This window comes from Triturus cristatus, chromosome 7 (genome assembly GCF_964204655.1).
Source record: "Triturus cristatus chromosome 7, aTriCri1.1, whole genome shotgun sequence".
Classification (NCBI taxonomy): domain Eukaryota; kingdom Metazoa; phylum Chordata; class Amphibia; order Caudata; family Salamandridae; genus Triturus; species Triturus cristatus.
In genome coordinates this window covers 1,583,691,606-1,583,712,498 of record NC_140590.1, presented here as the reverse complement: position 1 = coordinate 1,583,712,498, position 20,893 = coordinate 1,583,691,606, and the positions used below count along the sequence as shown (strand labels likewise).

At 45.6% G+C, this 20,893-nt stretch overlaps 1 protein-coding gene across 2 annotated transcripts in view; it reads right to left on the bottom strand.

The window, feature by feature from the left end:
- The window catches only part of CSE1L (chromosome segregation 1 like), a 458,899-nt gene that overhangs the window by 17,774 nt on the left and 420,232 nt on the right, over positions 1 to 20,893 (bottom strand). For both annotated transcript variants that reach the window (XM_085619429.1, XM_085619430.1), the window contains exon 24: positions 14,229 to 14,460. In XM_085619429.1, coding sequence (XP_085475555.1) covers positions 14,229 to 14,460 — 232 coding nt within the window. The remainder of the gene's footprint in view (positions 1 to 14,228; positions 14,461 to 20,893) is intronic.

Genomic DNA, 20,893 nt, shown 5'->3' with positions numbered 1-20,893 from the left:
CGAGGTGAGTTGGAGTCCATACGATCTAATCAAGGCTCCCAAAGGACTCACATAAACGTTAAAAAGAGTGGGGCTCAGGGATATATATATATATATATATATATATATATATATATATATACACACATATATACACACACACACCTACCTACCTACAGCCTATAACAAAGGCTAAAATGTCCAAATTACATTGTGTTTTCATATTAAATTACCCAACAATTGCCAAAATATTTGTCAAACAGAAAAAAAGACCATGAGAGGTTTCAAAACCTTTATTTCAAAAGTGAACAAGAAATTCTTAGCTCCTAGGTTGCAATCAAAATACAACAGAAGAAAAACTGGCACTATCCCTTTAAGATTCCACAGGACCCCCCAGTATCGGATCATGCTTCACAGCTGACAGTTCAGTCAGGCCTCTTTTACGGTGATATGGAATACAGAGCACAAAGGATATGTAAGAGACTGCATTAAAACTTCGTCCTGGGAGGTGGGAGGGTTGCTTATGATTATGAGGAGGATTTCTTGAAAGAGGATTTGGATTACAGGCAAGCAGTTTACCCGTCTCTTCCAGGGGGGATCCTCTTCAATAGTTATAAACACTAACTAGAATAGCTAGCCCATCCCACAACATGCGGACAAAAGAATTTTAATAGCAGTTGTCACAATTATCCAAAAAGATTCCTTAAAGAAGTCTGCTGTACTTGAGTGTCTGAGTCTAGACAGTAATGCCTGATAAAAGTATTTACCGATCTCACTGTTGCAGCACTACTGCTGTGTTTCGATTAGATACCCGTTTATAGGTTTCCCTGAATCATGTCCTTATAAAAGGCACAACTCGCTTTGCCCTTATTTAGGCATAGAATCCCAGCCCTTATTTAGGCATTAGCCATGCTAACCAAATACCGGCATGGTCACCTATATCCGTCCATCCCACGTCACTACGAGTTCTTAGAAACCAGACCCTTTAGCCGAACAGGACTTTCCCTAGCTAGGATTGAGTTCTCCAAGAACTCATCTATTATGCATGAACTACTATTCCTTATGGGGTTCATCCATGACGTCTTCCTCTGTCTGACTATACGTCAATGCTAGCATTCCCAAATACCTTCCAGGTGTAAATATACCTTCCCTTACCATGGCAAACCACAGCAATGCACGGCGGTTACACAGCACGACTTGAGTGCACGGTTCGCCACAGCAAGTTCGGAAGAGACTAGATCCCAGCCTGACGCACTGACCAGACGCTGTCATCCCTGCTCGCAGAGAATCCAGCTTCCAGTGTTCCGACTCCCTTCGCGGGGTGTTCGAGTTTGAGACCCGGATAGAGATTGCTACCTTGCTCATTCTAAAGGTATGGAGCCGACGAGAACCCAGAGGGACTCTTGGCATACTAAACTCATACTAAACTTAGTATGCCGGTGGGCAGTCGAAACGCGTCATGCTGAGCACTTGCTTTATTTATAATTTTGCACAGAAACCTCTTTATCTGCAACAATAAAAGAAGAACTTTTCCCATATTGTGGTCCGTACCTGCTTTTTCGATCGGAAGTGGGATCGCTTCAGGATTGTGCTTGTCATATATATATATATATATATATATATATATATATATATATATATATATATATATATATATATTTAGCTAAAAGAAATTGCTATTGCAGTATTTCTTCTTACTGCTTACGCTGTGCGTATTATATATTGCTTTCTGTCTAATGATCGTGACAGCTCATATCTCTTACACGAGAAACAAGACTGTTCAATAAACCCTTTTATTGAAACACCCGTCTTTCTATTTTCTGTCTAACTATGGAGAAACTAAGCATGCACGATTGACTCCGTGAAACTTATCTATTGTTTCCACGATTCTGAGACGCGTTCTGATTCTAAGGGAAACAAAGTTGTCATGTTTATGCGGTTGTCAGAAACGAATCCCTTCTTGTTCATTCGAGAAGTTTCTAGTGACCTCTGAGTTAGCTGGCACACACAAGTGATTAAGTTTAATATACTCGATAGGAGCATACTGACCTTAGTCCTATGCAAAAAACTATAGTGTATATTATTCCAATGCGCAGAGCCTATAAGGGACATAGGAACTACACTATACAACATATTTTAGAAATTGGTACATTTCTCAGTACAGCAGTTATTGACGCTTTACCCCTGATAGAATGTGCCTTAGGTCTGGCAGTTAAGTGTTTATTGGCTAACTGGCATGAAAACACTAAACAGGAAACTATCCACCAAGAGACAGATCGTTTGGAGGAAGCTAAGTCTGTTCTCATTAGACCATAGAAACAGGTGGTCAGACTGTCTGGTACCTTTTGTTTTATCCAAGTAAAACTTTAGAACTCTTTTAATGTCTAAAGAATGCAAAACCCTCTGCGCTGGGGTGGAGGGGTTAGGAAAGAAAGTTGGCTTTGAGATGGTTTGGTTAATGTGAAAATCAGACACTACCTTGGAGAGAAAACTAGGATGAGTCCCCATGACCACCCTACTAGAGTCAATATTTGTGTATGGTTCTTTAGCACACACAGACTGAATCTCACTTACTCAAAGTGCTGGAGTAATAGCCACAAGAAAAGTCGATTTCCATAACGTGTTGTAACAAGGCTTTGTGTATTGGTTTTTAAGTGGGACCTATTAATTTTGAAAGGAACATATTAAGTGCCCACGGAGGAAAAGGTGACTAACCGGAGGGAATACCTTTTTGAGCCCTTTTGAAAAATCATTGACCACTGGCATATGAAAGAAAGAGGTGTCTGTAGGGGTCTTTCTGTAAGCTGAAATGGCTGCATGATGTATCTTTATGGAGGCAAACTACAGACCAGATTTGGCTAAATGGAGACAGTATGGTAGAATTTCATCTTCTATGGCCAAAATCGGATGCAGATTATTTTGGGCACACCACAAATAAAACCTTTTCCATTTGAAGGAATGCGATTTCCGGGTGGAAGGTCTTTTGGATGTTTTGGGAATGTTCATACATTCCTGCGACAAGCCGAAGTGTCCATATTGGTGGAAGTCAGGAGCCATGCTGTCAAGCTCAGCAAGGGATGGTTGGGATGGAAAATTTGCACTCCATGCTTGTACTAGAGATCTTGCTTGCCAGGCAACCTCTTCTATAGCTTCTCCGACAGGTAAAGGAAGTCTGTGAACCACCACTGGTGAGGTTTTTCTGGTGCTATGAGGATCATTCTGGTCCTGGACTTGTACAGTTCTTTGATTCCCACTGTAATCAACAGAGTTTACAGAAACGCATAAAGAAATTTCCCTGGCCAACTTATCAAAAGGGCATTACTCTCTGGACTTGGTTGGGAAAACCTGGACGCATTGTCAGGGCATTTTTTGTTGTTTGATTTGCAAACAGATAGATGTGAGGATGCCCCCATTCTTGAAAAATATCTTTAACGACATCGTTGTGTAGAATCCAGTTGTAGTTTGTGGAAACTGACAGAGAATCTGCTTGGATTTTCTGAACTCTTGGCAGGTGAATGGCTTACAATGTCAAGTTCCTGGCTATGAGCCACTTCTAGGTTGCCAGGCACTTCCAGTAACAAGGGACGAGAATGAATTCCTCCCAGCCTGTTTAAATAGTACATGGTAGTCATGTTGTCGGTTTGAACAAAGAGGTAGCGTGTTATCGATAGGACTTCAGGGCTAGATGAACAGCTCTCAGCTCTAGCATGTTGATATGATACTTCTGCTCCTGGTGCAGCCACACTCCCTGGGTCTGAATGGAACCCATGTGAGCACCCCATCTCTAGGGACTGGCATCTGATCAGTGAGGAAGTAGGAGGTTCCTGGTGAAGAGGAACATCTGCCAGTAGGTTCTGTTTCTGAGACCACCATTGTAGCGATTTAATCGCAGTTTGTGATAGTACCAGTTTGTCTTCTCAGTGATCCGAAAACGGATTCCACTGATTCTCTAGACATTGTTGTAGGGGTCTCATGTGCAGCTTTGCGTGGGGGACTATGAAAATGAAAGAGGCCATGCTTCCTAGCGGAGAGGCCATCATTCTAGCAGAAGGACAAGGAATGTGTAGGAGATTGTGACACTTCAGATTGAATGAGGATAGTCTCTCCTTTGAAGGATAAACTCTTGTGGCGATTGTGTCTAGAGTATCCCCCAGGAAATGAATGAACTCGGCTGGACGTTGCACCGAATTTGTGAAATTTATCTGGAGACCAAGCTTTTGCAGAGTTACCCCGGAATCGGTCCCAGGATGCTTGTTTCCGGTCCAGGAAAGACCTGGCTTGAAAGTTCAGGCTGGACTGTTTTAATGAGCCACAGGATCCAGACTGATTTGCATATAGCCAGGTCTGATCTGGGGTGGCGAAGCGAGCTAAAGAACGATGATGGATTCAAGCCAGATCTGGGGGCGAGTCTGAAAAGTTTCAGCGCTCCGTCCATCATCTCCTTGTGTTGGTTTTGCAGCGACTCGGCACAAATTTGGTAATGCTCTTTTGCTTGTGACGGAGAGAAACTCTTTATGATCCAGTTTTCTAGGTATGGGTAAACCCATATGCTCTTTCGCCTTAATGCTGCAACCATAGCAATACATTTTAGAACGTTAGAGGAGCAGATGTCAGGCTGAACGGTAGCACTTTGTACTGATGGCGCGTCCCTGACACTGTGAAGCGTAAGACCTGCCAGTGTTTTGTGACAATTGGGATGTGGAAATATGCCTCCAGGAGATCTACAGAGCACATCTAGTCCCCCTGATATAGCTGTGGGTAGATCTGGTGAAGGGCAAGCATTCTGAACATTTCCTTGCATATAAATTTGTTTAGTACTCTCCAGTTCAGAAGGGATCTAAACTATTGCTTCGTACCCTTTTTTCTCACCAGGAAATAACGAGAGCAGATTCCGAAGCCCTTTAGGTGCAAGGAACTTCCTGTATGGCCTGTTTTTGTAGCAGACTGATGACTTCTTTTTGTAGGAGACCTAGCTGATAATGTTTTTGAAGGTGGAACAGCGGGAGGAGGAGCTCAGAAACGAAGAGTAACCATTCTGCACAGTGTTTAATAACCCCCGAAACACCCCTCCCCATTCACCGTCCCACACGATCGGAAAATGGAGAAAGGGAGAATAGGGACTCATTGCTTGGCAGTTAGTTTGGTACAGGATGCAGGTGGATGTTGAGATCTTCCTCTGGCTGGCCTGCGGGAATTACAGCGAGACCTGGTGTGTGCCTACCATGCCATAAAGTCAGGGTCCACTGCATGACACAGACAGGACATGTACTTTGCATGGCCTTAAAGTAAAACATGTATAACTACTGTTTTTACAGTGGAAAGACTTGGTCACCCATTGACGAGTACAGGTTTCCATGCAGACTTCAAATGTGCTAACTCCTGATCGGTGCAACCAAAGTGGGCACTCCAGAGTATCAAACAACTCGTTACATTAAGCCCGACTTGTATCTCAAGTCAAAATGTATGTAACTTGTTGCAGTGTGCAGCTTTAGCAAACTTGCCACTTTGTTGCCTTAAAAACACATGTGCCTTCCCAGGCACACATGGAGCCTGCTCCACAAGACTGCTTTTCTGCCCTCCTGGAGAGACGTGCAGACTCTCAAAGGAGAACAATGAGGGATTGCAGGTCAGGGAGGTGTCACCACCCTCTTGTAAAAAGCTACTTCGATGTTAGCCTCAAAAGGCAGGTTACAAAAGAGAAGTCGCCTTTGAAGGGCAGATGTATATCACCAGGTGAGGTCTGCCCCACTGTTGAGGTAAACAGGCCGGCACTGGAGGCAGAGAGGGGAAACTAGTTGCCAAACCGGTTTCCCCAGGAGCACGTAGTCCTGAGGAAGTCACACCCCGGGGTGGACAAGGCAGCTCTCAACACGAGAGAGGGGGTTTTGTCATATTGGGTGTGGGCAGAATGATGCATCCTGGGACAGCCAGATGCAACACTCCACAGCAAGTGGTTACCAGTTGGGAGGGAACCTGGTAGCCCATTGGCTACTCTGAGGGCACTTTCCGAGTATAAAGGGGGCACCCCTGGCACCCATACCTCAGATCCTGACAAACTTGGAAGGACTAGCTGAGGGACAAGCAAAGAGACTGCACTGGCAAATACTGCGTCTGCTAAACACAGTGACTAGTGAAGAGAAGGACTGTGCCTACTATGTTCTACTCAAGAAGTTGTCTTCTCCAGAGCCAAGCCAATAGACTCCAAGGGCCAGCTGACTGGCCTCATGTTCGCAGCACAGGGACACAACAGCTGAAGAAACAAGCTGGGGCCAGTTGGTAGCCTCGCTACTACCGCCGTCGTTCAGCACCAAGAACCAAGACCCCAAGCACAGAGGTGCACCCAAGCTCGTTGAGCCCAGGAGTGCTGTCAGAGAGTTGCTGGGACCCTCAAAAGACAAGTTATTGACCCAGGAAGGATTAGCCTGTGACAATGGGTGACTGGTAGTCCAATGATGACTTGACGTCGGCCAGACCGGAGAGGACTTCGTGGGATGTTGGTACTGAAACCAGGGCCCCTTCACCATGTTTGTGGACTGAGGAATCCCTGCAGAAAGAGCCCCCTGTCAACGGCGTCGCATCCACAGCATTATTAGAGCTTCCTCAGCATCCTTCATCCCTTGCATTAGGCTTACTCCAAAGGAATCCTTTGCAACACTGATAAAATGCTGGTAACTGCTTCTCCTGAGAAGGTAACTGTTCTTGAGGATCTTGCTGGTGCTTCTGGCTAGCTCTCTGCCAGTGTTAGTTACCCGAGCATTTCTAATCTACCACTTTGACACTTAAAAACTTTTCCAAAGAAAATGTTCGTAAGTGTCCAATTCAGTGACTTTGCCAATGTTTGTTTGCGGTTGAGTGAAACTGCTTTGATTTATTAGTACTTATACAATATATATCTCCTGAATACTCTTGTGGATCTTTTTCGTTCTAATGTCTAAATTGCGATTAAAAAAGTCTATTTTTATAAAAACTTGCGTACGATTTCTTGAGTGTCAATGTTTTGGTGCTGTTTAAATGCTTAAGACTGGTTTCTCTGAAAGCTTTGCTGCTCAGTGCCACAGCTACCAGGGTTGAGCTGAGTTTGAGTTTCCTAGACTAAACCTACTAGAACTGAAGCACGATCACCCCATATAATACACTCCATTTCCTCACAATGGCAAAATGTCAATCTCAACGGACAAGACTGTTGAGGCAGCACTGCCTCGTGAACATGGTGACCTAAGCCAACGTAGCTGCCCGACAGATGTCCAGAACAGGTACTAATTGTGCTAGCAGCATTGTTATTGATGGAATGAGCCCAAATGCCTCCTGGGGTTGTTTTCTCACCGGTGCACAGCAGATTTTTATGCAGACAAATATCCATTGGGAGATGGTCTGTTTAAACACCGCTTTCCCCTTCTTTGCTCTTGAAAATTCTACTAAGAAATGATCGTTCACCTGATGTTCCTTGGTAATGTCAATATGAAAACTTAATGCTCTTTTAGGATTCAAAAAATTGAAGTTTCTCTTCCTCCTTAGTGGGCTGAGGTGGGCAAAGAATCCCAGAAGGGGAAATAACCTGACCTACATGAAAAGGAGTGACAACTTTGATTAGAAATGAAGCCCAGGTTAAAGAACTAATTACTTACTTTTGGTAATGCTTTTGCAGAGAGAGACCCTATCCAACTATACACTCCTCACCTTCTGAATATACCCTAGGGGTCAGACTGGACCTGCAAAATCGTTAAATACCTCTGCACACTGGTAGGCAGTGATCAGCTTCGCATTATAAGTGACGTGCACAGTGCCTAAGTAGGTGCCACCCCGGCATGCTGACAGTTTTTGTGACTATTTCCGTGCCAAAAAAGGAAGCCACATTACAGTGAGTGATTGACCAGTGTGCATAATCTAAAAGGATGTTAGGGTGGAGAGCCATGTTGGAGAGCGAAAAGGATTGGTGAGGAATATGCAGTTCGATGGTCTCTACCAGAAAAAGGGTTACTGAAGGTAACAAACCTATTATTCTGATAGAGACTACTAACTGCAGAGACCACAATAGATACCTAAGCAAAACCTCTCCGAGAATAGAATCAGTCCAAAAAGTCCTGGGAAAACAGAACGGGCATAATGCCTATCCTGACTGACCCAAATGTCCGAGCAGTGCTGCTTAATTTTTTTTAAATCTCTTTATTTGCACTTTATCTTTTATACAGACAATGACTGATCACACAGCAATACTGGTAATAAGCGGTCCACGTTTCCGTTACAGATGTACATGTATATCTTACACATAACTGTCTAATGACCTAGATTGCACAGGTACCTTATATTCTGAAGACATTCATCTGTCGCCTCGTTTGGATGCGCATTTTAGATAGTAACAATGTAGGCGTCTTTGTCCACAGCTTGGTTGGGTGCAAACCGAAGACTTTTATGTTTAACAATTCAAACAATACTGCTTTTGTTACAGGGGCCGGATATTGAAAACCGCCCCCGGAACTAAAACGGCCCCCTAGGGGTCGAAAACCAACCCCCACCCTGGCGGCCCAACAGGGAAAATCCCGGTGCCCGCTACAGCCGCCATGGCAGGTAGTAGCTTTCGCCAATGAAAACAGCAGGGGTGAAAGACGGCACCCTTGTCAAGTGCCTCTGCCTAGTGCTATGGATTCAGATATTAGCTGCCCAGTGCGGTTGTGTGTATAAAAGTCGTATAAGGTGCATGAAGCATGCCCCAATTCCGTACTGATGGAGTACTGTGAATAAGAATGGCCATTCCAATTAATCAAAGGCCTTTTCGAGGTCCACAACCAGGCATCCCGATCGGGCCCAGAGCTTTGATGCATATTCCTAGATTCGGAAATATTGCCTTATGTTTAGGGAGGTGTTGTGGGTCGGCACAAAACCATTCTGATCGGGTTGTACCAGCACAGGCACTAGTGGGGCCAATCGCGCCGATATGATGCTGGCCAGAATTTTGTAATCAGTGTTGAGCAGTGGCAGCGGTCTGTATGATCCCAACTCCGATCCGAAATTGGTCAGGCTTGGGGAGAGAGATGAGCAGGGCCTCTCACTGCGAATCTGTGAGGGTGGAAGACGAAAGCGCGTCTTCAAATAGTAGTTTTAACTGTGGCACAAGCAACATGGAATAGGTTTTGTAGAGTCCTGAGGCTAGTGCTCAGATGCCTGCGTGCATTTCTTCTGGGATTATAATTTTCGCCCAGTTCCAGACGTTGTTCAAAGGTGAGACAAGGCAGTTCCACTTTGTTCAGGAACAGTTGGGTCTCCTCTGACAGGGCTTCAGCTGTTGACTTGTATAGCTCAGAGTAGTGTCGCATAAGTTCTGCATGCATCTCTGCCTGTGTGTAAAGTAGGGTGCCGCCCAAAGCACGGATCGCTGCTATAGGTGTCCGGGAGTCCTCCTGTCGGATGAGCCAGGCCAGTAAGTGCCCTGCCCGGTCCGTGGAAGTGTGTGTGCAGGCTGAATGCGACTTAAGTTTAGGCATCTTAATCTCTCCTTTACAGAGTTAAGCTCTGTTATTCTTTTCTGCTAGTTGGGTCTGTAGCGCTTGTGATCCTGGTACCTGGTTTCTAGACGGAGTAGCTCGTCTTCCACCTTTTTAAGGTCTGCTTCTATGGATTTGCGCAGACCTAGTTGTGCGTTCAGGCAGTGTCCCAGTATTACAACTTTAAAGGCGTCCTATTCTATGAGACGCAAGGACGCTGTGAGCTCATTATCAGTGAAGTAGTTAGTGATGGCGGAGCTTAAGACCTCACAAAATGGTCTAGTGTCTCTGGCTGCAGGCACCACATAGGGATGGGGGCCAAGGCAGTATCCCAGGTTATCTGCAGGTACTGCGGGTTGTGGTCTCAGTGAATCCTGCCCATGTATTCAGTTTTGGTTACTGTGGCGGCAATAGAGTTTGTGCATACCAGTCTGTATAGTCTTACATGGGAGTCTGTGCAATCTCAACTAGTAAGTGTATATTCTGTCAGTGGAATGTCGCCGGATGTCTACTAGCTGCCAATGCACCATCCATGTGCTCAATGCTTTTGCAGCTAGCACTGTTGGTGTATCTGGGAGTGGAGGAAAAGAGCGGTCAAGGGCGGGGTCTATCACACAGTTAAATTCACTACACAGTAAGCATGGTACCCCATGCCAATTTGATAATTTATTAGATAGGATGTCAATAAATGCGGACTGACCTGTGTTCGGTGCATATATTGATCCTAGTAGTACATGCCGGCCATCTAGACTACCTTTCACCAGCACGCACCGCCCTTCTGCATCAATAACTGATTCATCTACTGTGAAAGGTGTACCTGGCTTGATCCAAATTAGTGCCATCCTTGCAAATGCAGAATAACCTGTGGCATATAGTTGGCCACGCCATCTCCTCTATATTTTAGCTATTTTAGGTGTTGAGGGGCGTTTCCTGCAGAAAGGCAATATGGTTGTGATGCCTCTTCAAGCAGGAGTAGATGGAGTATCTACATGCGGTGGGTGAATGCCCCGGACATTACAGGTGTATATATTAACAGAGGTCATTTGTATTGTGGTGCACAGTATTGTGGTGCACGGTCTTGCGGTGATTGACTTGTGGGAGCTAATATATGATGTGTATGTAGATCAGTTTCCAGGGTGCATGAGGGAGCTTCACCTGAAGACATTTTGGGCTCACAGCACAGCAACACAACCTATGTAAACAATATCAGTAGTTAACTGACTTTTCTAAAACCATTAGTGGGCATGCAACGCGCATCCGTCCAAACCGTGAGCTAGCACGTTATACCTTCGTTGGCTAGTGGGGTCGGGCTTTGTTCGTGTCAAGGGTTGGCTTGTTGAGTAAAGGAATCCCCCATTTAGATCACAGTGGGCAGGAATGAGTGGTACACATTTCCTACCCCAATCTCCCAACCGTATCCTGCGAAATCCTATATACCAGCTGTTTCTATGTGTGACTTCTATAAGAATGGCTTGGGGTACTCTGGTCAGTTAATGTATTGATTAGTGCATGCATAAAACCTTTCTAACTCTGCATTATATTGTGCACATTTTAGCGTTACTTGCGTGTCACCAGAGTCTGACCAGTTGACCACAGCAGGCTATTTTTCCGCTTGTGGATTCTATGAGATCGTCTGCTGTTTGCGGGGTGACTTCAGGTGTTGCGGAGGAGTCCAGGGAGGAAGAAGCAGCGTCCACAGATACTTCCTCGCTCCGCCGGACTGTCACTGGAAATTGAACCCTTATTATTATTGGGACAGTTTTCATGCTGGAATTATTTTGAAGATACATTTCTCCACGTAGTTGGTTGCATCTTTCCCCTCCATGCCTTCCGGCAGACCTATCCCTCGAACGTTATTACGTGTAGACCATTTCTCTGAATCTACTGCATCTATCTTCTTCTCCAAGGAAGATCATGTCTGTTCCAGTGACTACCCTAACTTTTCTACTGCTGAGAGCACGGATTTGTCTGCCGTATTCTGGGCTAACTACGTCTGTCCGGCCGTCCCTTCGGTGCCAGAGGGGAGGAGGCGGGCCATCTTGTCCAACATTAGCTTCCTCACTGAATGTGCCTGTGAAGCTCTTCCTCGTGACCCACGCCAGTGGCTACTGCGGAGCCGGTCCTATGGTCCTGCTCAGGTAATGTCTTAGTGGAGATGTAATAGGGAGGCTTCAGCCTCGGGGGACACCCGCGCATGCGTGCCCCAGTACCCGCAGCGCCGTTGTATCATTTGCACATGCGTTTATAGTATTGGGCTCCGATTAGTAGTTACCAGGAATCAAACAAATTGTCGTGTTCCACGGAGCGGTGCATGTTTCAGCTTGCCTCGTTCTGCCACTGGGCTATTGGGCAGGTCTTTTCTTGCCTCCTCGGTGTGTTGGGGCCAAGTCTGGTATAGTGCTGCAGGCAGGGTCCGGTTATACGTAGAGGCATGGACCTGGCATAGCGAAGATTAGTAGTTTTAATTATTTTCTGTGCAGTTTGTACTTAGTGTACACACTTATTGATCTTCTCACGGTGTAAGGACTGAACAGGCTGCTTCTTCGGTGGGTCTTGTCTGTACCCTGCGATGGTTGTATCAGTGGCTTTTCTGCTGATAGGCCTCACCTCTTGCCACAGTCACTTCTAACCTATAAGTAGGTTAAAAATCATAGGTGAGTGCGGATCCTTGGGGCACTCGGATTGCTAACGGCATACTGTTAGATGGTGTTTGATTTTGAATCTTTGCGTTCGGTTGTGAAGGAATGAGGCAAACCAAGTTAAAACTGGACCGGATGGCCCTATTCCTTTTTTTGAGGAGATGAATTAGGTTATCATGTTTGACTGTGTCCAATGCTGATGAGAGATCGAGTAGTATGAGAAGGCAGAGTTCGTTCTGGTCAAGTAATCTGAAGGCGTTGTCGACGAGGAGTATTAGGGCAGTTTTGGAAAAACTTGTCTGTGAAACTCCCTCAGATCCAGAAGACTGATGTGGATCAGAGTCTCTGCCAGACACCAGAGTCCTCTGATCTCCACATCTCCTAGGTGGCTGCCCAAAACCATAAATAATGAGTAGGTAACCACTGTAAGGTCCGGGTGGGGAAGGTAGAGGAGTCGGTCACCACTGTAAGGTCTGGGTGGGGAAGGGAGAGGGGTCTGCTGCTAGTCCAATCACTGTTCTTGAGCCACCACTGAAGAGCTTTTGTAGTCACCTTCAAAATCTGTACCAAGTCGGAGAGATTCCCATGATGCTGTGCTACTGGGAAATCAGGTCTGCCATTGGGGGTGCTTCATCAGCAGGATGCCATCAGACCCAGCAGCCTCATATTCAGTCTCACCGTAATCCAGGACAGAGGTTTAAACATTGGGGCCATAGCCCGAATGTCCAGAACTGCACTGTGCCCAGAATAGTTCTCAGAAAAGGGAGCATCCGAGGAGTCAGGTGTAACTTCGGCATGTTGATCATGATGAATCTCGGTGAATGCAGGAGGTCTGCAATAGTCTGGAGATGAGTAGCGACTCCCTGGGGGGAGCCTGCCTTCAGCAGACAGTCATCGAGGTAGGGGTGAGATTGAGAACCCCTGAGCTCTTAAAGTGAGGTACAATCACCGCCATTCAATTTTGTGACCACTACGGGGGCACTAGTGAGGCCAAAGGTGAGCACAGCTAATTGGAAGTGCTAGAGGCCTACCATGAACCACAGGAAACGCTTGTGGACTTGCAGGACAGGGATCTGAAAATAAGCGTCCTACAGGTCCATCACTATTACCCAGTCCCCAGTCTGGGGGCAAATCAAGATTTCATATTGCACTGTTTATATTAAACACCCTAGCTAATTGACAGTACACTGGTTCTAGCACCCACCACACAAAGTCTACTCCTGAGACATATGGTTGGGGGCCTTTAGTCTTGCCATATGCTTAGTACCCACTTAACCCAAGGCATAGATTTTAGTCGCATATTGTGCCAACTTCCCATTTGCAAAACTCCTTTTCGAGAAAGGACACAGCACAGTCAATGGCCAGACCCAATTATCTGAGCAGAGGGCATGGGGGTACAGCCAAAGCGTGGCGACCCGTGATTAGTACTCCTACCCACAATCCAAGATTGGCCTCCTGCCATTCTTGGCATATCTTGCAAAAAACGGATGGGTCACGGACAGCTAAAATAGTTTAATTTCCAATAATACCAAAAGGGAATATCCATGAACATGGGAAACGGCTGGCAGAGCTACAACAAATTGATTTAGGTACTGAAAATAGGAAATACAGCAAAAATTAGGGTACCCTCAAGACATGTATACATCTTTATTTTTTAATTTGTCATATGCAGATGAATGGAATTACATCGAGGTAATCAAAAGAGCTCATGCTGATTGGGTGCTGTAGAGGTTCCATAAAATGTGTACTTGAGAATCAGCCAGGGAGAGCACGTTGCACAGACAGAAAAATACAAACCCATGAATTGTTTCCTAGGTTGTGCAACCAAAAACAAAGAATTTAAAAAAAAATTTACTTAGCATTCAGAACAAAACATTAAAGATAGGAGAGAAGTTAAAGTACATAATCAAACATTTCTAAACAAATTAATGTTTCCAATAGCTGAAAGGAGGAAGGAACCAGTGCCAATAATTATAAAAAAAAGGACCAGGCAATATTCATACAGTACCATTACCGTTTTTTGGTTTTAAAGCAAGAAAATATGGCACAAAAGCTAAAACAAAATGTAAAAATGTCTATTTTTCACAATAAGAGAAGACAAAACCAAAGTAAAATAGTGAAGGAAACTTACTCTGCCCGGGTATGCTGTGGATAGCTTGTGAAGTGATTGTGCTAACAGAATCTTGGGATTGCTAACCATCTGACCAATTGGATCATGTTCTTTTTTCCCAGCAAATGCAAGCTGTGAAAAAGCAGTTTGATACCCTGGGGTATCTTCAATATCAATAAAATGCTCCTCATCAGGGATAGTGTCATCTTCAGGAAGTTCAAAAAGACCAACCAGAGATTGTAGTAGAGGAGACCTAATAACAAAACACAGCCATAGTGTGCATATGTAAATACAATGTTACTGCAACAATTTTGCCGAACACCAACACGTTGTACATACTCTCAAACATGTGTCCATGACACTAAATGCAAAATCAATATACAACACCACAACAAAGGTACATTTCATATAATCAAATTGTTATGAAAAAGGATTGTAATGGATGAAATAAGCTACTTACTTGTGACATTTTTACAGCTTCAAGCTGTTCCACATTAACATGGTATGCATTACTAAGATGTCTAGTGGTTGAGAGCAGCAGTGTTCACATTTTAACCAAGTTTTTCACTTTATGCGTCGAGCAAGACTCACTATGACATTGCTAGTAAGCCAGGGCCACTGGAATTATGCAGCAGGGGATATTCAAATTATGCAGCAGGATGGAGTAAATTATGTAGCAAAAAAGCCAAATAATGCAGCATTATGCAGCAAATTTTGCGATAGTATTTTTTTCTTAATTTTTTTGTCATTTTTAAGTCGAGCATAGACAGCGCATGCGCTGTCTGCAAGACATGCTATATGTACAATATGCAATAAAAGAAACAATAGTCCCTGTCAAAGGAACACAAGGTTATGGACACAGAACTACATTCAGACCTGTCTTGGTATTTATCCAAATGGAATACAATGTGTTTATTAAACGAATAATAATAAAAAATAAAAAAATAAAAAAACAAGAGCGAAACATAAGCAAAGTTCAGTGGGTAAAAAGGGTTGGAAATCAACCAGATTTGCATACACAGGCATTTGCATCCAAGGTGACTTTCACAGCACAATACATATATACAACTGTCACAATGGGGGGGGGGGGGATGGGGAGACATCATCAGGACAGAGATATATATGCCAGAGAGTTTGCTTGAAAAATTACACGGGGGAGTGACCGTGTAAGTAAGGACTTCCGCAATGGTCTGAATAATGTGTTCACTGGGTCTGTAATTCACAGAACGACGAACATGGATGTATACATGAGGGCCGAGTAAAGATGTACTGCCCTCCGTCCCCTAAAGACCCAAGGTCCGGCACAGGATAGGGTGGATGGATGGGGCCTTGGGAACGCAGTGGTAGTATCAATCCGTGGTCCAGGAGACGACGAGAAAGCACAGGAACCAGGGAACGCATGTACAATATGGGCTTAACATACGCTCATAAATTGCCATTCTTTCTTTGTTGTGCCATTCAGAAATGCTGGCTTTTTATAGGTGGACTGTTTTTTTTTTTTTTTTTAGAAGTCCCTACTTTGGGTGCTTGGTTAACGCCTAGGTGATTTCACTAAGTGAAGCTTTTGTTTGGCCATCGCAACGCATTCACTTCCTCCTGGCACAGCGCGCAATGGCCTCTCCTCCGGTCTTTTTTATTCTTTGTTCTTTTTGGTCGATGGATACGCGTCCATGATGGTTCCTCCAGGTCGGCCATCAGTTCTTTTCAGTTTTGTCCCTCCCACCGCCTACGATGTACCCTAATACAGATTAAATCTGTTTAATGCTTAGGGTACTTTTTAAAAACTAATAATGCCTGCATTTTTTCTTCATGTTGCTGCCCGTCATCACCTCTCCTCTGCTTGCGCTGTGATTTAGGATTGGTTTGTTTTATTTTAAATGTTTTCCCAGAGATTGTTTTTTTTGTTGAGGCATTTGATCGTTTTCGGGGAATTATCTGAAATCCAATTACAGATAAAGTATTTGCATGCTCTCCTTTCAGCTGCTCTTCTTTGCTAGAATCTTAGACTTACTCAAATATGAAAGGCAGCAAGGTTGGTGTCTGCGATCCTGAAGCAAGTTTTAATGGCAACCTCATGCACCTCCGTCAAGACGTTAGTCTTGGCAGCCACAGAGGGAAGCCTAAAGTTCAGGACCCTAGCCACCCTTCCTCCGTACCATTACAAATGAGGCTCCTTCCTACATAGACACGGTAGTGGGAAAGACCAAGCCAATATCTGGGGATGTGTCCAGTTCATTGTCATCTGCCAAATCCTCCCACCAGTTATCCTCATTGAGGTTTAGGGTCTGGTATTAATAATGATCCAGTGGCCCCTCCCAATGTTCCCAAAGGCCTAGACAATAGGAATAGGGCTCAGGCTGTGTCCTGGATGGAATGCCTTCTGGCGGCTTCAGACGCCGCCCATTCGTCTCTGTGTCAGGGATAAGATTGAGGGCGGCGCTGGGGACATCAGTAGTGGAACTGGCACTGGGAGTTCAAGGTGGTTCGACTGACCTCAGTCCAGATCAGTCCATGAATCCCTGGGGCTCGACTGGCGCAGGCGGAAAACCGGTAGGGGCCCCTCCAGAACCCGCTGAGCCAGAGGGCCCGCCAGCAGGGACAGGCTGCCCAAATATGAGGTGCATGTACTCATAAAATTCACGGAGTTGGGTGGGGTGCTCCGGAAAACACAGGGAGGCATGGAGACGGCCCAGGCACAGGCTCAACAGCAAAGCCAGCATGTTGAACAGCAGAGCCAGGATTTGAATGTAGACGTTCACTCGACTCGTCGAATGACATCGACGGACGGGACCCAGTCAAAGATCTCTTTGACTTAGTTTTTTTTTTCTTTTTGTGGGACTTGCCTGAATGTCCGGATTACGTCAACTGCAACGATGTTCAATGGCTCCGTGATCAATCCTGCGACCTTCCTCGCGAACGGGATTGAAACTGTTGCGGGGCCGCTCGCCGTACGGCATGGGGCTTGAGGGATCAGTGCCTTAAAGCCTTGGGGTGCATGGTGCGGCAATTGATGCAAGTATTGAAATCGTGGTCGCGCATGAGACACCAGAGGCAGACAAGATGTGGGTCCATCACCGCCATTTGTCAGTGATAGGTGCCATAGAGCTTATTTTCAGCCTTCCTCGTAGAAGTCACTGCCACACCAAGAGACAATGTCTCCAAAAATATTTTCGCAAAAGATCAGTCAAAAAGTAACTGGGGTAGCTCTTCTCCAGATCTGCACTGACGCAGAAAAAAAGAACTGAGGTCAGCACGTTGGGGTGGAGCCTATATAGCTACAGCGGGTGTCGCTTCTGGCACTGACGGGGCCACTCTGAGCCGCACTCCCACTACTGGTGTGCAGGGGTACTGAGAATGAACAATTTACGGATCCAGCCTGACACCTGGGGATAATTCTAAGGAAAGGAATCTGCAGCTAGAAGTCTGTCAGGTGCAGGTAATAAACTGTCACTTTTGTAGCGTCAAATTCACGTTGTTCTCTGTGTACCTAGCCATATTTTCCTCTGGTGAGAAGGGTTTGAATGCAGAATAGTGACACATGTTTTAGTACAACCTGGCCCAATTTGGCCTTCCTTAGTGTTTGTATATCTACACAGTATTGCTTTGTGAAGGCACGTCTTGACAACCATGTTGCTGGCATGCAGGTCATCCAAGAAATCCAATGCTGACCCTTTCCTGCTTTGGGCTTAACCTACAAGGTGTTACTAGCCATCTGTTATATACCCAGGTACATGGTTTGCCACTATTGATATGTTTTGGTTACGGCCCACCTCCAAATGTCCTATTGGTCCAGTGTCTATATTGATAATTTCTTTCCTAATAACGCACTGCTGCGTGACTTGGATTCTGCCAGCCTTTCAGACATATCCATTTTAGATTATGCCCACCTAAAGATAACCAGAGTGAAAACGGGAGCTACAACACCAGTCCATTTCCGGTGGAGTTTTCCACAGCAACTGCTCAGGGACTCCGTTGATGTTGCTGAGATTCAAAAAGAGGTTGCCGCCTACTTTGACACCAACACCCACCCCAAGAACTCTAGACATATCCTCTGGGACAGCTTCAAAGCCACAATAAGAGGCACCATATCTTCCATTGCCATCGCCAGCACACGGGAAGCCAGACTGGTTGAGACCGGTATAATGGCAGACATCAAGACCCTGGAATGCCTTGATCATACTGCCTCATCTAGATGAAACAAAAGGCAATTGGCTACACTTGAGGGTCAACTAAGGGCGCTTCAGACGAACAAGGTGGAATGCTCCTTACTGGCCTTGAAGCAAAGATACTGTGAAGGGGGTGTGGGGGAGCAAGTAAGGTGGTATCTACTTTCACGCAAACTCCTTCAACAAACCACACATGCCCACATATCTAAATTCTAACTACGAGACGTGACATGGTACACCAACGAATGGGCAAAACAGCAGATTTTTCAGTTTTTATCAGGTCCTTTATGAAGGGAATAACGCACCCAAAGATCGCAGACTCCTACCTTAACGACTGCCCTTAGAAACCCCTAGACCCTCTCCACTCGGAGCTCCTGGATGATCCCATCACCCTAGCTGAATTAGAAAAGAAACCCAGGAAATTACCAGTGGGCAAAACTCCAGGCCCGGATGGTCTTCCTGTGGCCTTCTATCGTAAACTCCTTCCCCACTTCAGGACCATCTGGTGGTATTATTTAACACATTTATGGCAGATACAGGCCCGACACCCACCATGGCGGCAGCAGAGAGTACTTATCCCTAAACATGGTAAAGACCCTACTCTTTGTGCATCTTACCACCCGATTGCTCTCTTGAACACAGATGCCAAGATTTATACAAAGATTCTGGCAAACAGACTGGCGCAATACCTCCCTGGTCCTAATTGACCCAGATCAAGTTGGCTTCATCCGCCAGAGACAGGGAGCATACAACATCAGCCGCATCACACATTTAGTAGAAAAAGCCCTTTGCTACAATATGCGTGCCTGCCTTCTCTCGCTAGAAGCGGAGAAGGCCTTTGATCAGGTTTGCTGGCCATTTTTACAGTTGATATTCAGCAAGATTGGTCTAGGGGCAGGGTGTGACTTCTAAGATCATGACAGCTTATGCCTCACCCACAGCTACTATTCACGTTAATGGGCAACCCTCAGTTGATTCATCTGCGAGGGGCACCAGACAGGGTTTCCCACTTTCACCCTTACTTATCGCCCTAGCTGTAAAGCCCCATGCGCTTATTATCAGTCAGGCGGAGGACATTGCGGGTATCCACTTCGGTGGGTGTGAACATAAGATTGTCTTATTTGCAGACGATCTCTTGCTTGCCCTCACCCAACCTGCATAGTGGCTCCCAACTCAGGTGAATGCTTTGACAGCCTTAGAAAAGGTCTCCGGCTTTAAAATAAATATGACCAAATCACAGGCTCTAAATTAAACTAGCCCAGAGCTCTGCAGTCGCTTACCCCTTTCCAAAGGGCACCAAATCCTATTAAGTACCTAGGGCTAAACTTAACCCCCAATTTAGCACCTTGGACACAGTCCAATTGGTCAGAGTATTGGAGCTAGCTTTTGGAGATCCTCCGCAGATGTAAGCCGCTACAGGTATTCTGGTTGGGGAGCCTCAACACAGTTAAAATGTCCATCTTGCTGAAAATTCTCCAATTATTCCAGACACCGTCCACCCCTATCCCCAAGGACGCTATCCTCCATCTTCAATGGGACCTATGCAATTTGCCCTTAAGAGAGGCCTTACCACCATCCCCTCTCCTAACAGCCCACTTGCCTGCAATCCAAAGTTCTCCCCGGCTCTGCAGGTCCAATCCTTTACAGACTGGAGGATAGGGACCCGCCGCACTCTCCATGACTTATTTGAGGATGACAAGATCAAGACATTTGACCAGTGCAAACTGGATTTCCGTGTTCGAGTCAGCGAGACTGCAATGAAATCAACTGCAGCACTAGGCACTCCATCCTACCAATGTCCAGGAGGCAATGGGACCACTTTTGAGGGCCTGATTCGGTACTTTAACAGGACAAGGGACTTGATCTTACACACCTACCAGGTACTCCAACCTTGTTAAAACGCACACCTATCAATCCCAGTGGCACTTTGACACTACTAAGGGAATTCTCTCAGAAACAATGGGACCAGCAGCGGCTCGACAACCCCAAGTTGTATAAGAGCATATCCCAACGTAAGACAGCATACAAACTGATGATGAGGTGGTATTACATCCCGACCCGCTTACGCGCCATCTTCCCCTCTTCGTTTTGCTCTGCTGGAGATGCAACTGAGAACAGGTGATTTCTTCCATATCTGGTGGTCATGCCCAGTTACAGAAACATACTGGAAGGATGATCGGAGCCATATCAAAGGGGTTGTGGGCTATTCGCTCCCCAACCCATACAACACGGCGATATTAGGCATCCCTCTGGCTCTAGAAGCAATGACTTATGCCAAATTGCGACTAATAGCCCATATGCTTGGTGCAGCCAAACAACTTCTTGAACTCCACTGGAAGAAAGTGCCCGCCCCAACGATCGCCAAGTGGTTTACACGGCTTTGCCAAGTGACTTTTATTCCATAGGGTGTCCCACACAAACAAAACATTCACACACACGACACCACTGAACTTATTTCACCCGGATGGAACACTTCTGCTTTAGACCGCCCAGGCCAAAGCTCTTAACCAGTTGGATTAA